Source organism: Triturus cristatus, chromosome 2_2, assembly GCF_964204655.1.
Source record: "Triturus cristatus chromosome 2_2, aTriCri1.1, whole genome shotgun sequence".
Taxonomy (NCBI): domain Eukaryota; kingdom Metazoa; phylum Chordata; class Amphibia; order Caudata; family Salamandridae; genus Triturus; species Triturus cristatus.
In genome coordinates this window covers 705,617,556-705,637,815 of record NC_140582.1, presented here as the reverse complement: position 1 = coordinate 705,637,815, position 20,260 = coordinate 705,617,556, and the positions used below count along the sequence as shown (strand labels likewise).

General features: G+C 43.3%; 1 protein-coding gene across 4 annotated transcripts in view; it reads right to left on the bottom strand.

The window, feature by feature from the left end:
• The window catches only part of CDKN2AIP (CDKN2A interacting protein), a 97,447-nt gene extending 79,643 nt beyond the window's left edge, over positions 1-17,804 (bottom strand). The window contains exon 1 of one of the 4 annotated variants that reach the window (XM_085641883.1): positions 17,452-17,804. In XM_085641883.1, the coding sequence (XP_085498009.1) occupies positions 17,452-17,654 (203 nt within the window). In that variant the 5' untranslated portion in view covers positions 17,655-17,804. Of the gene's footprint in view, positions 1-17,331 lie in introns of all 4 variants that reach the window. The other 3 variants (XM_085641885.1, XM_085641884.1, XM_085641886.1) reach the window with 3 other exon arrangements.
• Positions 17,805-20,260: the final 2,456 nt, after the last annotated feature.

Sequence of the window (20,260 nt, the reverse complement as noted above, 5' to 3'; positions counted from 1 at the left end):
GTCTGCCATTGTAAGGAGAATATTTCCAACATTTCTCAGTATGGGAAATGATTACAGAAGAGTTGTTGAAAACCCTTAAAACATGCCAGTTAATAGGCTTGCGCAGACTCAAAAGGGCATTCTAACCCTGGAACTATTGCTTACCACTACCTTCAGCCCCAGTATGTAGATCTGCGGAAACATGGCAACACAAGGGGATTGCAAGTATTCAGACACTACTATGGTATGAGCTCTAGCATAATCAGAGGCTATACTAGAGCTCTTATATAATGCAATTGCTGCCATAATTTGTTGCCACATCACATGGCACCAAAGGGACAAGTGGATTTTGTTACAGGACAAGTTGATTTATGAAGCAACCTGCCCCACGGACAAGTAGATTTGATTAAATTCCACACCCCTGAGGGGTAAGTACAGCGACAATTTCAAGGTGGGTGAAATGCGTGATGAAACAAGCAGGAGTGAATATAGATAATTTCAAAGCTCATTCCATCAGAGGACCAATGGCAAGTAAGAGTTGTCTGTGTGGTAGTAGTTTGGAGAATATTTAGAAAGCAGCGGATTGGTCTAATGCGAATACATTTGTGAAGTATTACTTTAGACCAATTGAGCATATGTCTGATGTGGTGTTAAATAGCTTTCAACATGCATAATGGTAGCCTCCGGTATTGTAATGAAATGACAATTCTCAGATGACTAGAGAATTAGGATTTCATTAAAGACACTGAGGCTAACATTATCCCTCCCACCACACCCTTTGAAGTGGTTATGAGCATGTTTAAAAAAACGTGTTTCATTTTTTAATTCTGTGTAAGTAAAAGTTTATTTTGAGGAGTTGGATTAAGATAGTTTATAATTTTGGTTGAATATATTGAGTTGTTAAATTTATGTTTTTAAATAAGGAATATTTTTTCTAAGTTACAGAATAAGAGTCGTTTGGAAGATCAATGAAGCAAGAGAATACAGATGTTTTAGCTCACAGGATTGCATTTAAAGAGGCTGTCTATTCTGTGGAGGAGACTTTATAGACTTATGTCCTATTCTGGATTATTTTTTGTTGGAAGTTCTTTAAAGGGCTTCTGACAGGAGTGGCATAATAAAAGATTATGCATAATGTTAGCCTCCGTGTCTTCAATGAAATCCGGATTCTCTAGTCACGTTAATCTGAGAAATCGTGATTCCCGATGAAGCATGCCACCATCGGGGGGGGGGGGGGAGAGGAGGGGGGGGGGGAGTTGAGGGAAACCGTTTTCAAATAGGAACCCCCACCCTCCTTTTTGAGGTAAATCACCCCCTTTTTGCGCAATTCCACACTTCACTAGACCCGGGGGCTCCATGTGTACGGTGTCAATATTTATTCTCAAGATACTATTCATTGAAATATAGACTTTCTCTGAGGGAGCACCTCATCCATTATATGCTTAAAATGCAAGGGATTAGAAAGCAATGAAAAATGTTAGGATTCCTCTAAATTCTGATTTGAGAGTATGGATGTAAAGAAGAACGAGTCATTTTTCCATCCTTTTTTAATTACATTTAAGATATGTAGAATTTTTCTTTTCTGCTGCAGACAAACATCTTTCTAATTGAATGTCTATAATTCAGGGATATTAACACCACTTGAACAAAAGGCTTACCTCATTTATAGCCATGTACAGTTCTCAGCAGGTTAAAGAATCCGTTTTTCCAAAGCATTTGGGGAGTTGGTTGGGCTCAAGGTGCACTATTGTCAGTAACTATTGGACCCTTTGAGTTGTGATCTATTTTTGAAATCTGTAAATGAAGCCATAGATAAAAGATAATGTGGCCAACGCACAGCTGTGTGGGAAATACTGGGCGTATAATCTCTGTGACTCTTATAAATCAAAAACTAAAGATAGAAAGAAGCTCACGTAACTTAAGGAAATCCTAACACATCATAAACCTTGTGACCATGGACAAAGACTGTATTCATCCTGCTCCACACATACATATTGGAACGCCACTGTTTTCTATTAAACAAAGATAAAACGACTCTAGGTATCAAGGGCATTTATGTTCACTGTTTAAAAGGCACTAGGAGTAACCATTTCATGGTAGTCAATTTTGACCAATCGGTAGTATCCAAGGAACTTAACCCCTTCAGCGCTGGGCGAATTCCGCCGCGGTGCTGAAGGGTTCGAGCGCGGGCGGGGCCATGACGGAACGGTTCCGTCATGAGCACAGCTCAACCGTGGCTCATGACGGAACCGTTCCGTCATGAGCATGGAAGGGGTTAAGAAGATAAATCTACAAAAATGGGACAACTCACACCATATAAAATCCAAGTACACAAGAATGAAATCATTCTTCACATTACTCCCACTTACTTTCAGGCAAAGTAAAACATGTGACACTTTAACCTGGAACTACAACAGTCACAACCAATTCAGCATCTGGAGCTACCAATAAGTGCGTAGCACAGCTGCATCTCATGCCAAGACAATTACAAGCACACGTCACCCTCATTTATGGAAGTATGTTTATGGTTTTTTAGGTCTCGCCTACGCAGCACGAATGCACTGCATAGGAGGACCTTTAGCCGTCGTTCTTCTCTTTTTCGAAGAACATACCCGTGCTTGTGGAGGCATCCACCTTGAGGTACGCCACAAGCACGAGTATGTGCTTCGAAAAAGAGCAGACGGCTCTCCCGGCTCGACATCCTTGCGCTTTCACTTTCGTTCGCGGTAAGCGCGCTCGCACCACTCGCGGGGTCACCTCCTGCTCCCTACCTCATCTCCCTCTCTCTCCTCGCCCACACGTCCCTCTCTCCTCTCCTTCACTAGTCTGACTGCAGCTTCGAACCGCTCTAGCAGGTCCAATGACCCGACACTTTTGCAGCCTTCAGCCGTCTTTGTTCGTTCATTTTCAGCATCCATGTGAGAATAAATGACACGGCGCGCGCCGCTGCCAGCTCATTCAGACCGTATTTAACCCGCTTAGCAGAAGGCGCACCAACCCGCCATTCCAGATTACCGATTGTAAGTACTTGGACCTTCTCTGGCCCCATGTTAATGCTCTGACTTCTCCCGTTGACGCAAGACGCTTACCCACCCCACTTGCTGGCTTATTACTCACTCCTCCTGTGTTTTCCGTTACGCAATTTTATACAGGCATCACCTGTAGCTCCTCGTCCACTTGACTTACGAGGTCACATTTATATTAACCCATGCGGCCCGATTTTTATAATCATCTTTGCTTCTTCGCCCGGTTCCGATTCATTTAGGACTAATCATTTTCTATCTTGTGCCGATTGCACGCTGCAAATTTTACACTCCCTTTAGGGGTGTAATGATACCTCTGACTTTTCCTTCGAACCTGGTCTGCCACTGGGCCTACCACTTGCCCCACCTTTGTTCCCCGCGTGTTATTTCACATAGGTGACTCCCTTCTTAACTCCTTCTAGATCGCGCTTTATTTAACTTTTACTGGCGTTTGGCTTTTCTTGCGACTCCTTGACTCACACATTGACCTCCATACTTTACAGGTATTAACACAATCAACTTAAAAGAGACTCATCCGGTACGTTGAACTTGACTTACCCCGGAAATAAACAAAGTACTAGAAAGTAAGAACTTTTTACAAACTGTAATTTTGGTTTTGTATGTCCTTGACCATGTCCATACAGAATGTGTAGGTAATGACTATTTGAAACAATTTACCCTTGTTAAATTATCTCTTGCTAGGTTCCACGCTACCCCAAAAGTCAACTGTATTGGTTTAATTGTCTCTTTTTAAGTTACCTCCTTGTGACATTACTGAACATGACTGTAATGTGGTTTTGACTTTGTGTGTTCATGCACCCACATGAGGGGCTCTACGTTCGCTAAATTATCGTTTCTATTCATGAGTGTTCATGTACCCACCTGAGGAGTCTTACGTTTTCTCAATTATCATTTGTATTCATGTGCTCATTGGATTGCTCACTTCTGACCCATTCTGATATGACCTAACCATTCCCATTTTTTATTTACATTTTTCTCTTCTACCTTTAATCATATCTTCACTATGTTCTATTGGGTGTCACTTGCAATTCTAAACCTTTCTTCCTCTTTTTTCTAACCATTTCTCTCCGTGTTTTCCCTTTTCTTTCTCTTTCCTCTCTCACCTGTGCATGACTCACCTTTTTGATCTCTTTCTCTCCGTTCACTACCCTATGATCTATGCAGATTTCTTATATACTCATATTTGCATCACTTCATTCCGTATTTTCACATCTCTCTCTCACCGTCTTAAATTATGTATGACCTACCTTTAGATTTCTCTCACTCCTTTCACTACCCTATATTTGTATCATTCCACGATCTTTAAAATCAGCCTTGAGAAAGCCCTGGCCTGCTGTCCTCTGGGCGAAACACGTGTCAGCTGTTCTTTATTTCTACACATGTCTTTAAATAAAAAGAACACTGCAAACGAGTACTCAACCCTTTTTGTTCATACGACATCCAATGCAGGATTGGGGGATTTATTCACCCTATAAATTAAGGAACAAAAAGCACAGGAACAATCACACATATCCATGCATGACATGGTGCATGCCACATTGAGCAGGAATGTGGTGTTGACGCTCTCACAGCGGCGGTCTGCATGTTAAGCTCTCCTATGAGCCTAACATACAACCACCATGAGACCGCTGCCGCACCAGCCGCCAGGAATGGATCTGGATTCAATTCGGAATCCGGAGGGCAGTTGCACCACTGTCTTGACGGTCATCCCGTGGGCACGGTGGTGGTGGTCCTACAGGAGGACCGCCAAAGTCATAATAAGGCCCATTTTTCTAGCATTGGCATAGTCAATAGGTCTCGCCTTTGGGACCTTATCAGTGTTTACTCATGCAACAGTGATGTTGTTGCACCAAGGATATTGTGCTGCATAACTAAATACTTATAAGGTCCCAAAGGTGAGACCTATTGGCTATGCCAATGCTTGTCTATAGTGCGAACATGACTAAGAGACAGGAGAGCATTGTACACAGTCAAAGATAAGCATAAAGTCAACAATCGTTAGAAGAGATAGCGGAGTTGCTGAAATTAATGCATTATGATACCAAGGAATCTACAATGGGTGCAATGCCTGAATGTTAAGTGTGCCTTCAAACTTCACCATATCACTGATGATCCTAAGTATCAGTCACTCATCCTGCCCACCAAAAATCCTGACGATACCAGTCCAAAGATAGTACTAAAAACAGCCAAAACCACATTTGTGCATAAGGCCCCCCCCCCCGAGCCACCAACAGGACATGAAGTCTTCCTAATTCACTGAGGTAATGGAACACCTATGTCTTAGATCATATCTGCAATAAAATGTCACTGCCCACAAACAGTTTGAAATCTGAATTTTGATGACATTTAGATAGCAAAGCTACCCTCTTCTCTGTCCTGAATGCATATAGAGCAAACATTTGAACCATTCAACCTCAGTATAAGCCAGCGATGTGCAAACTTCCAAACTGCAGCAAATGTGCAAGACATGCAATGGTTACATAATGTATCCAAAAAAGTGACAAACAAGATTATGATATATAACATACAAAACATGTTTTTTGTCACTCAGTCTGTTTGTCAGTGGGCAATAACTACAGTGCTGGTACATCTGAGCATGTAATAACACAAAAGGCTATTGTGGGGAGGAAGCAGAGGAATTAAAAAAAACAAAGCATCAACACAATAAACAAGGAACCATGGAATTATGACGTTTTATTTCTAAAATGACACAGAGACAAACCATACAATATAAAACAAAATATTTAATGATTAGGCTGAAGTTTAAGCAAGATTTCATAGAAAAGGGCTGTGGTGCACATTCTGGACAGATGATGAAGCGGCCTGATAACTATTCTCTAATGGCTGACCACACTTGGCTTATCCTGAAAAACAAAATGTTTAATTGGCTGCCTTGATAGCGTCTTTAAATTCTGTAAAACAACCCAACCATGACAACCAAGAGAAATACACCATCCGCAGTCAAAATATGAACTTAATAAATGCTCTGAATTTAAGACAGTCATTAATGATACACAGAAGAGTTTACCGGCCAGGGTCGTCATTCGTTATGAAAGGACTGAGCTGAAATTAACCGTCGTCCTTTTAATATATGCAAATACAGTTTGAATAAAAATGCACTAAAGGCGAAAATGATTTGGTATGGGACCCAGCTATTCTATGAACAAGAGCCACTGAAAGCGGGTCGATGGCCAAACCTTTAACTTTCAAACAAACATCCTATGTATGGCCCATTCCAAGAATCCTGCTAACAAGCATTGGAAAAGCCAAGAGGTCTACTGGCTTTGTCAATTTTTTTAAGCCAGGTTGCAGAGCAGCCCAGCCGCTGTGCAAAATAGCTGAAAGTAAATCTTGAGATGGAACGGAAGGCACTGCATTGTGGATTGTCCCATGTATTATATTACTTGGTCTATATGTGATATTATCTGGAATTGACCCGGTTTGATTCAAGCAGCAACAGGGGCTTCAGGGGTGTGGAGTTTCTTAGCCCTAAGCCCAGGACATACTGCTTGGGTCAAGGACAACAAGTTTTCATATTTATTTTGTCCTTGGGACTAGAAGGCCTTCCCTACTGCAGCACAAACCCTTTTGCTGCCAGTTTACTGTACCACATTATCAATCTGGGATAGGCACTGTCTGCAGTGGAGGTAACATGTGTATCCATATTTAAATGCAGTTCGAACTTGTATTTATGGTTTGTTGAAGCAAAGTCTTAATTATTATGGTGAGCACTCTATGGTAGTGTAAGTGCGGACTGAACTACTGACATTGGTTCAGTATAAAAATATGTACACGTTTGCAAAGTTTACCGATATGAGGCTACGTATAATGCACCCAGAATGCCCTCTGATTAGTTGCAAATATCTGCAGGAGCTTGAAAGCAAGACAGATGATTCTTTGCTTTCAAAATTAAATGTTCACAAAAAATGCAACTATGAAAAAAATGTTTTGCTAAACTACTGTTACATTTTTGGCACCATTTATTTGAAGCATCATTTAGTAACAAGCATTTGCAATGCAATAGGTCTCGCATTAACGCGAGTTTAAGCTATTGGCATTGTCAATGACAATGCCTTTTATTTATGTTTTAAAAACAAAAAACAAAATAAAAGGCATTGTTATTTGCAATACCAATACCTCAAACTTGCATAAATGTGAGACCTATTGCAGGGTAAGCTAGTTAAGACTCTTTTTGGAGCCCTTAATCCATTGTGTACCCATTCAGAGCAGGCTATTCAGTCATTCTGCATAGTATCAACCCAATAAGGCAGGGGTACCAGGAAGACTTCCCTGTAACAGGTTTTCTAGATTTAGACACGACAAAGGTATACACATTTAATCTAAATAAAACTAGTTTAAATATTCAGTGGGTAACCAGAAAGTTTTGCAGGTGTGGCTTTCTGTCGTACACACGACACCCCTGAGATAAGGTATCCACGTACATTTTCCCTAACTACCAAACAGATGGCAATGAAGAACTAAGTAGCTTACACTGTACAACACCATCCCTCGCCTCCCTCACTGCTGTAGTGGAGATGAATGCATCGCACACAGTGTCCCTCACTGTACTGCACCTTGCCTCCCTTTCTGCTGCAGTGAGGCTACTGCACTGCGCACTGGTACCCGCACTGTACTGCACCCATCTCTTGCCTCCCTCACTGCTGCAGTGAATGCTCATCACTGTACAGGGGGCTTCCTCATATGGCAGCAGAGGGGGGTGTCACTGCACTCGCGGACTACTAAACTGACAGAGCAGTGGGGCGCCCATGTGCGTTTTACTTGAAACTGCCTGGGCCCTCACAGTGCAGCAGTGACTGAACCATACCTTACCCCCACAACACTACACCAGAGACAAGGTGCCACTGGACATGTACCTGCATTGCTCACACTACAACAGCAGCAATCAAAGTGAAGTGAGGGGAGGGGCGGGGTGGAAGAGTCACTGCTCACCTAACCGAGCAGCGCTCACCAAAAAGCAGTGATGTTGTGTCTATATTCCTATCGAGCCTCCCTCACGCTGCAGCAGGGGCCAGAAGTTACTGCATTCATACCTCGACTCTGACTCTGCAGCACTGATTAGCTGCCCTCGCACACGTGGATCCCTTGAGTCATAGGGCAGCAGTGGGCAGTTGTTACTGCATTCCTATTTCGGCTCTGTAGCATAGATTGACCCACCTGGTACGTACTTCAGGCTCTTGGGCTGTACCAGTGACCGGTGGTACTGCACTCACTGCATCAGCTCCCCGTTACTGTAGCACCGAGGCTTTCCCCGTACGCTTTAAGTGATTTGCCCACAATCACAGGATGTTGAGCCGACGCTTCGGTAGCTCTGGTTGTTACGTCACATCTCCACTTTTTTTTTACCTCAAACCAACATTTGCGTTAAGTAAACCTCAATATAATGCTCAATTAAAATAAATACAGCAGAGAAAACATATCAACAACTTGGCAGTTGTGATAAACATTTGCGCTGCATGGAAAAGTGTTGAACAGAGGAGATTACTGGATCAATCCATTCACTCCTTCTCAACAATGCATGCGTGTGGGTTAATAAGAATCGTTCTAAGCTCCCTTTATGTCGGGCTGAAGCAAGCACAAGGCACTACAAAACTAAAATGATAATGTTTTAAAGAGCGCACTGCAGAAGCGGAGGGGCTCTGGGCCAGGGCCGGTTCTAGAACGGTTCAGTGGCCCAGTGCCGATATTACCCGATGAATGTGCTGTATAGAAAATATACCTGCAGGTCTGCGGGCTGTGAGGGTCGGTGAGAAGTAGGGGACCTCGGCCGCGCTCACTGAAGCCCGCAACGCTGTCCGCGCTCATTTCACAGAGGGGAGAGTCTTTCCTCTGCAGCCCGAGTCCCGCACCAGGACTCTGACCACACGTTTAGCTCGAGTTTAGCAAGGGTCTTCCTGAAACGGCTCAGAAGTGTGCCTTTAAGGGACGCTGGCACCTATGTGCCCGTCCTCGCCACTTCTGATTACGTGAACGGTTCAGCGGCCCAGCGCCGATATTACCCGATGAGCTAATACGCCAAAAATGTTTTTTATTCAGTAAGCATTTTAATTGCCAAGAAAGGGCTCTTCTTAAATTATTTGTAAATGCTTCCACCGTCCCTCTAAAAACATCTTGTTAAGCATTCTTCTGTCAGAGTTGCTGCGACTTGCGGGAGGTGGTGGGGGATGCCCCGGGGAAATGAGGTGATTTATGGCAAACATAAAGCGCGGCCGCCCGGCACAATTCTATCATCCAATGCTGCCGCTGTAGTTACAGAGGCTGATCCCACAAAGGAGCGTCTCCAGTTACATGCGCAGGGGGTGATCTCCAGAATAAATAAACAACGCTGCACACTGTACGCAATTAAAACAAGTGCGAGCAGAGCGGATGAGAACTGAAGTTAGGCGCCGCTGCTTCGGGACAACACGGAAGTCAGCATAGGATCAGAGCAAACCGAAAGCTAGATAACAACGGCAATGATACAGGTAAACCAATCACAAGAGGAAAAACAAATTACATGGAGTTTGAGCCAACATACAGATTACTTTAAGTCTCGCTGAGACAGCGCATGCGCTGCCAAGGCGAGGCCTAAAAAGTGTTGATACATGCTAGTATTCCCAAAAATATTCAGAATGAAATATCAGTGCAACTAGTTTCAACAAGCTTATGGGAAACATGAAAATAAACAAGGATTATCAAAGCCATATTCATGGTCAGGCTTTTGGTTTTTGTCAAAGCGCGTCTTGTTTTGACTTGGTTATTGTAAAAACTTAAGGGTGCTGGAGCATCCAGTCCCTCACCATTATTACAAACATTGGCAAAAATATATTTTGGTGTCAAAATGCACTGAGCGTTACAGTAGTCCCAGATACTGAAAAGAACTACTTTGTGTACCAATATGCGCCTTGTAAAAGAGCGGAACGCTTCACTCACAGTGAAGCTAGCTGATAGGGAGAGGGAGAGAATTTTAATAGAACCAAAATGTCTTTAACGCCGGACCTAATTAGTTGCCCAAGTCTTAAAGAGAGTCTCAAAAATGCACCCATACATTAGTGCAGGTGTATGCCTTTCATGAATTCACAGAAATAGACCAGGAAATGGTCCTCGTAGAAAAGATCGGTGAACTACATTTTACCACGGCAAATATGCATGTGTAGATTTGCTCATGTGAAAATCTGCTAAACATTTAGAAATTCACTGTTCCTGCAACTTCTTTTTGTCACAGCCCTGGAATAAGTTTTACTTCTGCCCTTGTCAGGAGTAAATTTCCAACCTTTCTCAGGATGAGAAAAGGGCTTGTGAAACCCCCTAAAACATGCCAGTTAGTAGGTTTGCACAGACGCAAAGGGGCATTCCTACCCTAAAACTATTGTTTTAGGGTATTGTTTACTGCTACCTCCCCAATATGTAGGTCTGTGGTAAGGTAGCAAAACAGTGAACAGCTAGTATTCAAACCATACTGTAACATGAGCCCTGGCATAATCAGAGGGACTATTATCAGAGTTCTTTGATGAGATTGCTGCCATACTTTTTCACCACATTACGCGGCACCAAAGGGACAAGTAGATTAATTTACAGGGTGAGTAGCTTTATGAAGCTACCTGTTCAATGGCCAAGTAGATATTTTATTAAATTCAACACCCCTGCTTATTAAGAAATCCTATGTACCTGCACTAAGAGGCCTAAGATGGAAAAAGTTGACCATGATAAGTAAAACCATTATAAAAATGAATGAGATTAAACAAAAAGTTCTCCCATTTAACTGAGAATATTTTAAACTCACTAGGGTCAACAGCTATTTCAGCAATGTGAACAGAAAGCGATAACTTAAACCAAACGGAAAGCCCACCATTAGCCCTACCAGAGTCAAAGGAAACTACAGGGATGGATTAACAGATGTAGCTGTCAAAATACAAATCAGCCAACGCCTCTTGAAATAAGACAATTTCATATGGATTAATAAATGACACCCAAATCATGCATGTTAATCTTACCACTAATTCTGGCAAATGTTTCAACTTGCCACCTTAAGAGTACACATATCGCTCAAATATACATAGCATTAGAAGTGGGCAAAGGATCAAACAAGGATTGTTATTATCTATGGAATTAGGTTTAGAGCAGGCCAAGCAGCAGTCCACATGGGTAAGCACTTCCAAAAGGAATAACACAACCAACTGAGCCAATTACTGGTTGACCAGTTTGAATAACTGCACTATATGCTGAGAGAGAGGACGGGTAGTAGAAAAAACAAAAGTAAGACTTCAACAGGGCTACTCATAGACTGCCTTTCTGACCCTGGGATAGTAAACTGCTGCCATAAATAGGTTTCTTAAAATTATTAATTATCCTGTCACCCACCAAAGATTTCTTCAAGCCCCAATCCAAGCAACTCTCCTCACCACCAATATCTATTCATAATTAACAGTATTAAAATCTAGGATGTTTTTTTTTTTACACACAAACAAGAACTGGGGGTCTAGTAACAGACAGCACAGAAGAAAGAGAAGGAAGTTGGTGCATAGAATCAATCCCAAACAGTCCTGGAGCAGAGCATGGATTACCATCAATCTCACTCAAAGGATGGAGCATGGAATTGGAACATACTAGCTCTCTTGATCGTTCATATCATTTGGTCATCCAACTAATAACGGAGGTATGTCTCTTGAACATCGAGACTGCCTCACTAGTGAGAAGCTCTATTGCTCATTTGGGCTGATGGATATTGACCACACAAGAAAGTCAAGAGATTGTTATGACCAGGATGAATAATCCTGTATAGTGCAGTGCGAAGAAAACAGTGAAAACTAAAAAAAGGTTGTGTAGAGAGAAAAATCTTGAATATTTCATTCACTCCGCACACCTTGACTAAAAAAGTGTAACAAAATTATAGTAGTACTTCCTAGTGACTGCTATATGTAGGTCGACATGTTTCAGCCATCCGGGTATACTACCCACGGCTTTCTTCAGGACCTGTATCTATCTAAAACATGCTACTGCAATCAATTAACACACTGCCAATAGTGAAGCGTGACCACTCAAAACCAAGAAATGTGAATAATAAACAAGGTTGGAATTCATACAACCTCAGTTGATCCTAATCCTCTGGATCACAGGGTGCAAACGTCACCTAGAGAAATAGGACAATTATCACACAGGTTCCAACATCAAACATCAACTGTGCTGTCTTAAAACAGGCCCATCAAATAAGTATGCCTGTTCATTACATAAAAGCATGTACAAATTGCTTACCCAACATGATCTGGGATTGCACCTCACCTACCCTGGAACCTGTCTCAGGTGAAGGAGGGCCCGCTCTAAATCGTGGGTGACAGGAAAAAAAAATTCCTTCAAGCCGAGAAACTCATCGGAATAGTCATAGTACAAATTGATACATATAACTCATGGTGTCAAACGCAGTACACCATCAAGCTCACTGGGGCAAACTAACTCCCCAACACTAAAATAAATAGTCCTAATCAAAGCACAAAAACCTCGCTTGAGCCTGTAAAGTAACAGACCAATGGTCTAACTGGTCAGAACAATGATGCATTATTTTGGCATTCCACATCATTCCATTTTAAGGCACAACTAATTCGAACTAAACAAACAATGAAGAAACAATTTCGACAAGCTTAAATGGATCGCTTTAAAGTCAGGATGACAGCAAACAAAATGTACTCGTCACCAAGGCAGCACTTACCTGTCCGTCGTTGCCCCAAGTCTATCTGAGCAGGGTGGGAGGCAGCGACAGGACCAGGAAGTCCGCTTAAATATCGATTGCTGGCGCAGCTGAAAACAACCAGCGAATCCTCGCAGCTGAGTAATATCACACGCAGCTCCGTGGCAGCGACGCTGTATGCAGATGGAGTTTATAACTACAGGATGATGTCATCCTCCGTAGCAGCGACGCTGTATGCAGATGGAGTTTAGAACTACAGGATGATGTCATCCTGCATGGGGGATGTAGTTCCGTTTGCTGCCCATAGAACAAATCATGCGTTCTTTAAATACACACGTTCTTTAAGTATACACCAGACACAGCCTACATCATACCCCGAATAGTGATCACATGTGTCTACTACTAAACAACAAACAATTGTTGTGCAAATGAGACTGCAACACCTTTCGCCTTTTAATAACGAGGGATGGGCGATTCAAAAACTGAAAAATACAAAAACGGAATTTAAAAAAGAAAAACTACAACTACGAAGAAACTACGATTCCATTTTGGATGACATCAGTCTGTAGTTTCGGTACATAGTCGCTACCCTCTAAGGCCTTACTGGATTGGTAGTTGTTTAGTAGTAGACACATGTGATCACTATTCGGGGTATGATGTAGGCTGTGTCTGGTGTATACTTAAAGAACGTGTGTATTTAAAGAACGCATGATTTGTTCTATGGGCAGCAAACGGAACTACATCCCCCATGCAGGATGACATCATCCTGTAGTTCTAAACTCCATCTGCATACAGCATCGCTGCCACGGAGCTGCGTGTGATATTACTCAGCTGCGAGGATTCGCTGGTTGATTTCAGCTGCGCCAGCAATCGATATTTAAGCGGACTTCCTGGTCCTGTCGCTGCCTCCCACCCTGCTCAGATAGACTTGGGGCAACGACGGACAGGTAAGTGCTGTCTTGGTGACGAGTACATTTTGTTTGCTGTCGGCCTGACTTTAAAGCGATCCATTTAAGCTTGTCGAAATGGTTTCTTCATTGTTTATGTTTAGTTCGAATTAGTTGTGCCTTAAAATGGAATGATGTGGAATGCCAAAATAATGCATCATTGTTCTGACCAGTTAGACCATTGGTCTGTTACTTTACAGGCTCAAGCGAGATTTTTGTGCTTTGATTAGGACTATTTTTTTTAGTGTTGGGAGTTAGTTTGCCCCAGTGAGCTTGATGGTGTACTGCGTTTGACACCATGAGTTATATGTATCAAGTTGTACTATGACTATTCCGATGAGTTTCTCGGCTTGAAGGAATTTTTTTCTCCTGTCACTCACGATTTAGAGCAGGGCCTCCTTCACCTGAGACAGGTTCCAGGGTAGGTGAGGTGCAATCCCAGATCACGTTGGGTAAGCAATTTGTACATGCTTTTATGTAATGAACAGGCATACTTATTTGATGGGCCTGTTTTAAGACAGCACAGTTAATGTTTGATGTTGGAACTTGTGTGATAATTGTCTTATTTCTCTAGGTGACGTTTGCACCCTGTGATCCAGAGGATTAGGATCAACTGAGGTTGTATGAATTCCAACCTTGTTTATTATTCACATTTCTTGGTTTTGTGTGGTCATGCTTCACTATTGGCAGTGTGTTAATTGATTGCAGTAGCATGTTTTAGATAGATACAGGTCCTGAAGAAAGCCGTGGGTAGTATACCCGGATGGCTGAAACATGTCGACCTACATATAGCAGTCACTAGGAAGTACTGCTATAATTTTGTTACACTTTTTTAGTCAAGGTGTGTGAAGTGAATGGAATATTCAAGATTTTTCTCTCTACACAACCTTTTTTAGTTTTCACCGTTTTCTTCGCACTGCACTATACAGGATTATTCATCCTGGACATAACAATCTCTTGACTTTCTTGTGTGGTCAATATCCATCAGCCCAAATGAGCAATAGAGCTTCTAACTAGTGAGGCAGTCTTGATGTTCAAGAGACATACCTCCGTTATTAGTTGGATGACCAAATTATATGAACGATCAAGAGAGCTAATATGTTCCAATTCCATGCTCCATCCTATGAGTGAGATTGATGGTAATCCATGCTCTGCTCTAGGACTGTTTGGGATTGATTCTATGCATCAACTTCCTTCTCTTTCTTCTGTGCTGTCTGTTACTAGACCCCCAGTTCTTGTTTGTGTGTATAATTAAGTCAGTAGTGGGGATTGGAACTTGGGCAGGTCTATAAATAATTTTTCCCTTAGACCCTACTTTCCTATTAGTATTTTTGATGTTTTTTTTTTTTTTTACAGCCAATGTCCAACTGTATTTTGCTGAGAAGCATCTACGCTTTGCAAGTACCTAAACTTGAGACACTGACGAGAATCAGAATGTAGTATGAATCAGAAGGGAGGCTTTGGTCGGCTGGTAAGGTCTGGGTCTATAAGACTGCTCTGGTCTAGTCTTCTGCGGGACTGTGGAAACAAATTGAAAAGTTAGTTGAGGACGGTAATACCATATTAAGTTGGTGCTCCATGAGTTTTTTTCCCCTCAACAAGCTGCTGTAGCAGTTTTTGATTTTACTGCCAATTTTAGAATGAATAGATTCCTACAAATATTGCTCGGACAAAGGTAAACATGAAAGTGTATTGGTTGCATTAACACCTTTATCAGCAAAACTCTGTGGCGCAGGCATCTTTTCTTCTGTTTGGCTACTGTTTGATGCACACCAAGAGACTTAATATTGGGCGCGAAAATCTGTAGGGAACCTGCTCACATGCCACCAGGGAAAATGCATGCAACAGGAGGCTACTGTCTGTGTGTGTGCCCGGGCTGACACACAATGCGGGGGCAGAGGGGTCTGAAGCCCTTTGAGCCTATAAGCGCTGCGTGCCTGCCCAAACGCCCGACCCCCCCCAAGCGTGAGTATTGCGCTTCACCAACCCTGATTGATTGAGCTTACAGTAATAGTAGAAGTAGTAGTTTATGAAGCGTGTGTATGTGGGGTGGGAGGTCAGTCCAGCTACCTCAATTTCTTTAGTTATTACCACCATAGCACGCTCACAAATCATCAATCGTGGAACCTTTTGCTCTACCAGAGGTAATAGCGGGCCTTATAATTTTTTTTAGCCAAAACAAAAGGGGGTGATCTCCTTCCGGTCTGACGGAATTTCTGACACATTTTATAGGGCACTGGTGAACAGGAGAGAATATCCCCTCGTCCTGCTGTTGCACTTCAAGTCCAGGAAAGAATAGCAGCTGTATCCAAAATATGTCCTGCGCTGTGGGAACGTCAGAAGTGCTTTATAGTGCTAATGGGGCGCAGGTAAGCCCACCTCCTATACTAGGCACACACTTGAGGGCCAAGAAACACCAGCACCTGTATCCAAAACACATTATATATTAATAATATTGTCTGTATTATAATATTCCGGTTGGGTCACATTTGCTTTTAGAGAATCTGTCAAGGCGCTTCCTACAGAAAACAACTGCAAACTGAGGCACTTCAATTTGACATTTTAGGTCATCAGTCCGCAGTTTTATAACCAATGTCCTGCAACCCTAAATGCCCGGACTCTACAGGTGAAACAGCCAATATATTCTTTTTTAAAATGCTAAAAGGTGCCTAGAGGCATAAAGAATGTTGCAGCCTGGATGAAGGACAACTGTCTCAAGCGCAACATGGACAAGACCGAAGTGAGTCTATTTGGGAAGCATACCTTCCTCTGGAACCACACCTGGTGGCCCGCTGAACTCGGACCCACCACCACATCAAAAGGCAACGCCTGAAACCACGGCATCATCCTGGACAGCAAACTCACCAGAAAACGACATATCAACCGAGTCTCCTCTGCTCTTAAGAATCTTCAAATGGCTCCACATAAGCATGAGAAAACCAGTCACGCAAGCCGTAATCACTAGCCAGCTGGACTACTGCAATGCACTGTACGCAGGAACCACCACCTAAATCATGCGAAGAATCCAGACAATACAGAACTCAGCATCCAGATTGATCCTCAACCTGCCTAAACTGACCCACATTACCCAACACCTGAAGAACCTCCATTGGCTCCAAGTCCAGAAAAGAGGCCAATTTAAGTTACTGACACATGCCTACAAAGCCCTTAAGGATCAGCATACATGAGCCACCGAACGAACTTCCACCAACCATCCAGAAGCCTTCGCTCTGCCTCCCTTTCCCTCACATAGACACCGCACATCCGCCACAGGAGAGGCCGCTCCTTCTCCCACGTAGCCGCCATGTTCTGGAATACCCTGCCCTCCCGCTGTACCTTGGAACATCACCCTCGCTGACAGAATTCGGGAAGACTCAATACCTAGATTTTCGACTAAGCCTAACAACCCAGCACCTGGATAACCTCAAGGGTTTTAAGCCACGTTCTACAAGAACTGATTGATTGATAGATAGCCTGTGCCCTCATCTATGGTACTGTGCCCTCATCTATGGTACTTGTTCAAACTGTAATATCGCATGCTTCCAAACCTTCGTGCAAGATATGGCTTGCCCCGGTCTATCCTAAAGTACGCGAATTTTATAATTACGCTAATGTTTAAACCCTGATATGTAAACAGATAAAAATAGTAGATATACGGAAGTGGAAATAAGAAGCCACGCACCAGTCCCTTTTCTGCATGTCGCACGACTAAGACAGCCCTTGCCGCGATCAATATTCGGTCCTTGTGTTGCTCTCACCCTCTTTTGTATCTTCACATGCACAAGTGGCCCTCTTCACTCACCGGCAGCTCATAAACACGTGGTTGGCCCACACCATGGAGTAGGCCAACAGCCGGTCTCGGCAAGTACCAGGAGGTACGTGTCCAATCTCCGCGTTGCGCAGCAGAAACTGCCGACGGTGCATCCACTGCTTGTCCGATTCGCAATCCCCGCGCGCTGCCTCTACCCACGCGACCTCTGGTGCCTCCCCCCGGGTGGCATCCATACCAGGGGCTTGCCGTCTCGCCCCGCCGGCAGGGGACCAGGTCACCGCCGCTTCTTTGGAGTAGAGATGGTACGAATTGACAGACCGTAGCGACACAACAAACCCCGTGCGCGCACTTCCGGCGTCTCATTATGACGTCAACCCCTGTCTTTTCTCATTCTGTTTAGTTAGGGGATTGCGACAAATGGGGCGGGGGCAGGGGTATAATGACCTAGAGTGCTACCTTAATTTACACAGTTTGGCAGGAGTGGGCGCCATGTTGTCGGTGGTAGGACTATGTTTTGTTTTATTTTATTTATTTTTATTTTGTGCGTTTATATATAGCTCGGACTTTACCCGAAGGAGTCAGAGCGCTTCACAATAGGAACAGTACTGATACATGAGGAAAAAATTACAAGTGAGCATGTTACACAAGCAAACGTTACGTTACATGAGGCAATAGTGACAATTGTGCAAGTATCAAGAGCAAACAAAATACAAGAGGTAGCAAACGATACGTTACAAAAGGAAAAAGTGACATGTGTGCATGTTACAAAAGCGTACAAAGTACAAGTGGAGGTATAATACTGCAATAAATGGCAGACACTCAAAACACAAAAACAAACGTTACGTTACATGAGGCAATGGTGGCAATTGGGAAATGGGAAATATATGTTTAGGACCAGTTGTAAAAATATTAGTATTTTAGCGCACTCGTGCACTTCTATTTTGCAGTTTAACACAGCGTGAACTCGATTCGAATGTACTGAAGCAGTTTACACGAGCAGGGTCACATTCACTTTTAGGTCTCGGCTAGCGAAGGCTGCGCATGCGCAGTCTCGCTCGCGAGATTTCATGTTTTTTAGTACGGGGCTTGAACCCGCCCCTCTTCTCCATTGGCTGGCTTCCTAAACGGAGGCCAGCCATTGGAGGAGAGGGGCGTCTGTCCGTTTAAGCCCCGTCTTTTTCGGATTCGGGGGCGTGTTTTTTACTTTCTTTTTCTCCTCTGGAATGTAAACATTCCAGCCAATGGCAAGAGGAGAGAAAAAAAACACGCCCCCGAATCTGAAAATGCCGCTGCGTTTCTCCGAGGCATTTCTGCTTAACCTCGGAGAAAGGCGGCGGTGTGCATGGCTCTCGCTGCCCTATGCTCGACATCCTGTGATTCTGGGCAAATCACTTAATCTCCAGGTGTCTTAAAAAATAATTATTTGACTTTGTGTAATGTTATCTGGAGGTCATCGAAAGCGCCCTAATGCCCTGGGATCAAATCCGCGCTATCTAAGACTGCAAAGAAAAAAATAAAAATCCGAGCTCTCCGAGCCTTTCCTTCCTGCACACGCCAGTCCTCCCTCTCTTTGCTTTCAGTGGCTCTCTGTCCTTTCACTGCCTTCCCTCCCCTCCCCTCCCCTCCCCTCCCCTCCCCGCTTGCTAGTCAGTTCCAGCACTTGTTTCCTTCTCTACCCCCATTCGCACCCCCCACCCCCCTTCCACACACCTCCCTTGCCTAAGTATCCCTCGCGCCCTCGAGTCCTTCTTCCCTTTCCGGTCCTACTTCCTGTTTTTATGATAAACATCGCCCATCGCTGTGTGGATGCGCCCTTCCTTTGTGACCCCGTGACCGCGCCTAGCACCTCAAGATGCCACCTCTGCAAAATGCGCACGTCCCGTTCATAACAATCCAGTGACTGTCATCTCTATAAAGTGAATACAAAGAAAGTGTGACAAATAAGTGTCCTCTGTGTCACTTACTCACATGTACAAAGCAGATTACTGTATATATTAACATAGGGATGTGTACAATGAGCATGCTATGTTGCACACGGTATGAACATGCATAGTAGAATCATGCATATAGAAACATACAACTGTGTATAGCGAGCATGGTGGTATCTTGCACACAATACGTACGTTACATGCACGCTTTGCAGGATCTATTTAAATAAATATATAGATTTGTACAGTGAGAATGATCACCGGTATAGTTCTACACGTTACATATATATTCACCCAATTCACGATTGTATATAGAGCCTATTTGTGTGTGGGTGCATAAACGAACACCCACTGACAGAGCAGGAAACAGACTGTTGTACACATTCCGAACATATATGCATATATATATATATATATATATATATATATATATATATATATATATATATATATATACACACACACACACACATATATATGTATATATATATATATATTACACACACACACACACCGTATCTGCTGTACACAGTGCAGACTAGTACACAGTACATACTCGTTTTACACAAAAACATAAAAATGAAAAGGTGTGCACTTCCATAAGTATGAATCTGGCCAGAGGTGCACAATGGACACAACGAAGCAAAGACATATATGCATTATGCACTGCACGGCAGTGCAATAACCTGTCTGCACTTCTTTTCCGGTCAGTGGGTGGGCAGTGCATGCCCTGTCTGCACTTCATTTCACCCGGGCAGCGCCAAGTCATATTTATGCTTCTTTTTTCGCTGTCACTAGAAGAGCAGTGAAAGGCCCTGCCTGACCTCTCTGCGCCTCTTTCCCCGGTCACTGGGTGGGCAGTGCCAGGCTCTTGCTGGATTTATTTACCCCTGTCGTTGGATGGGTAACAC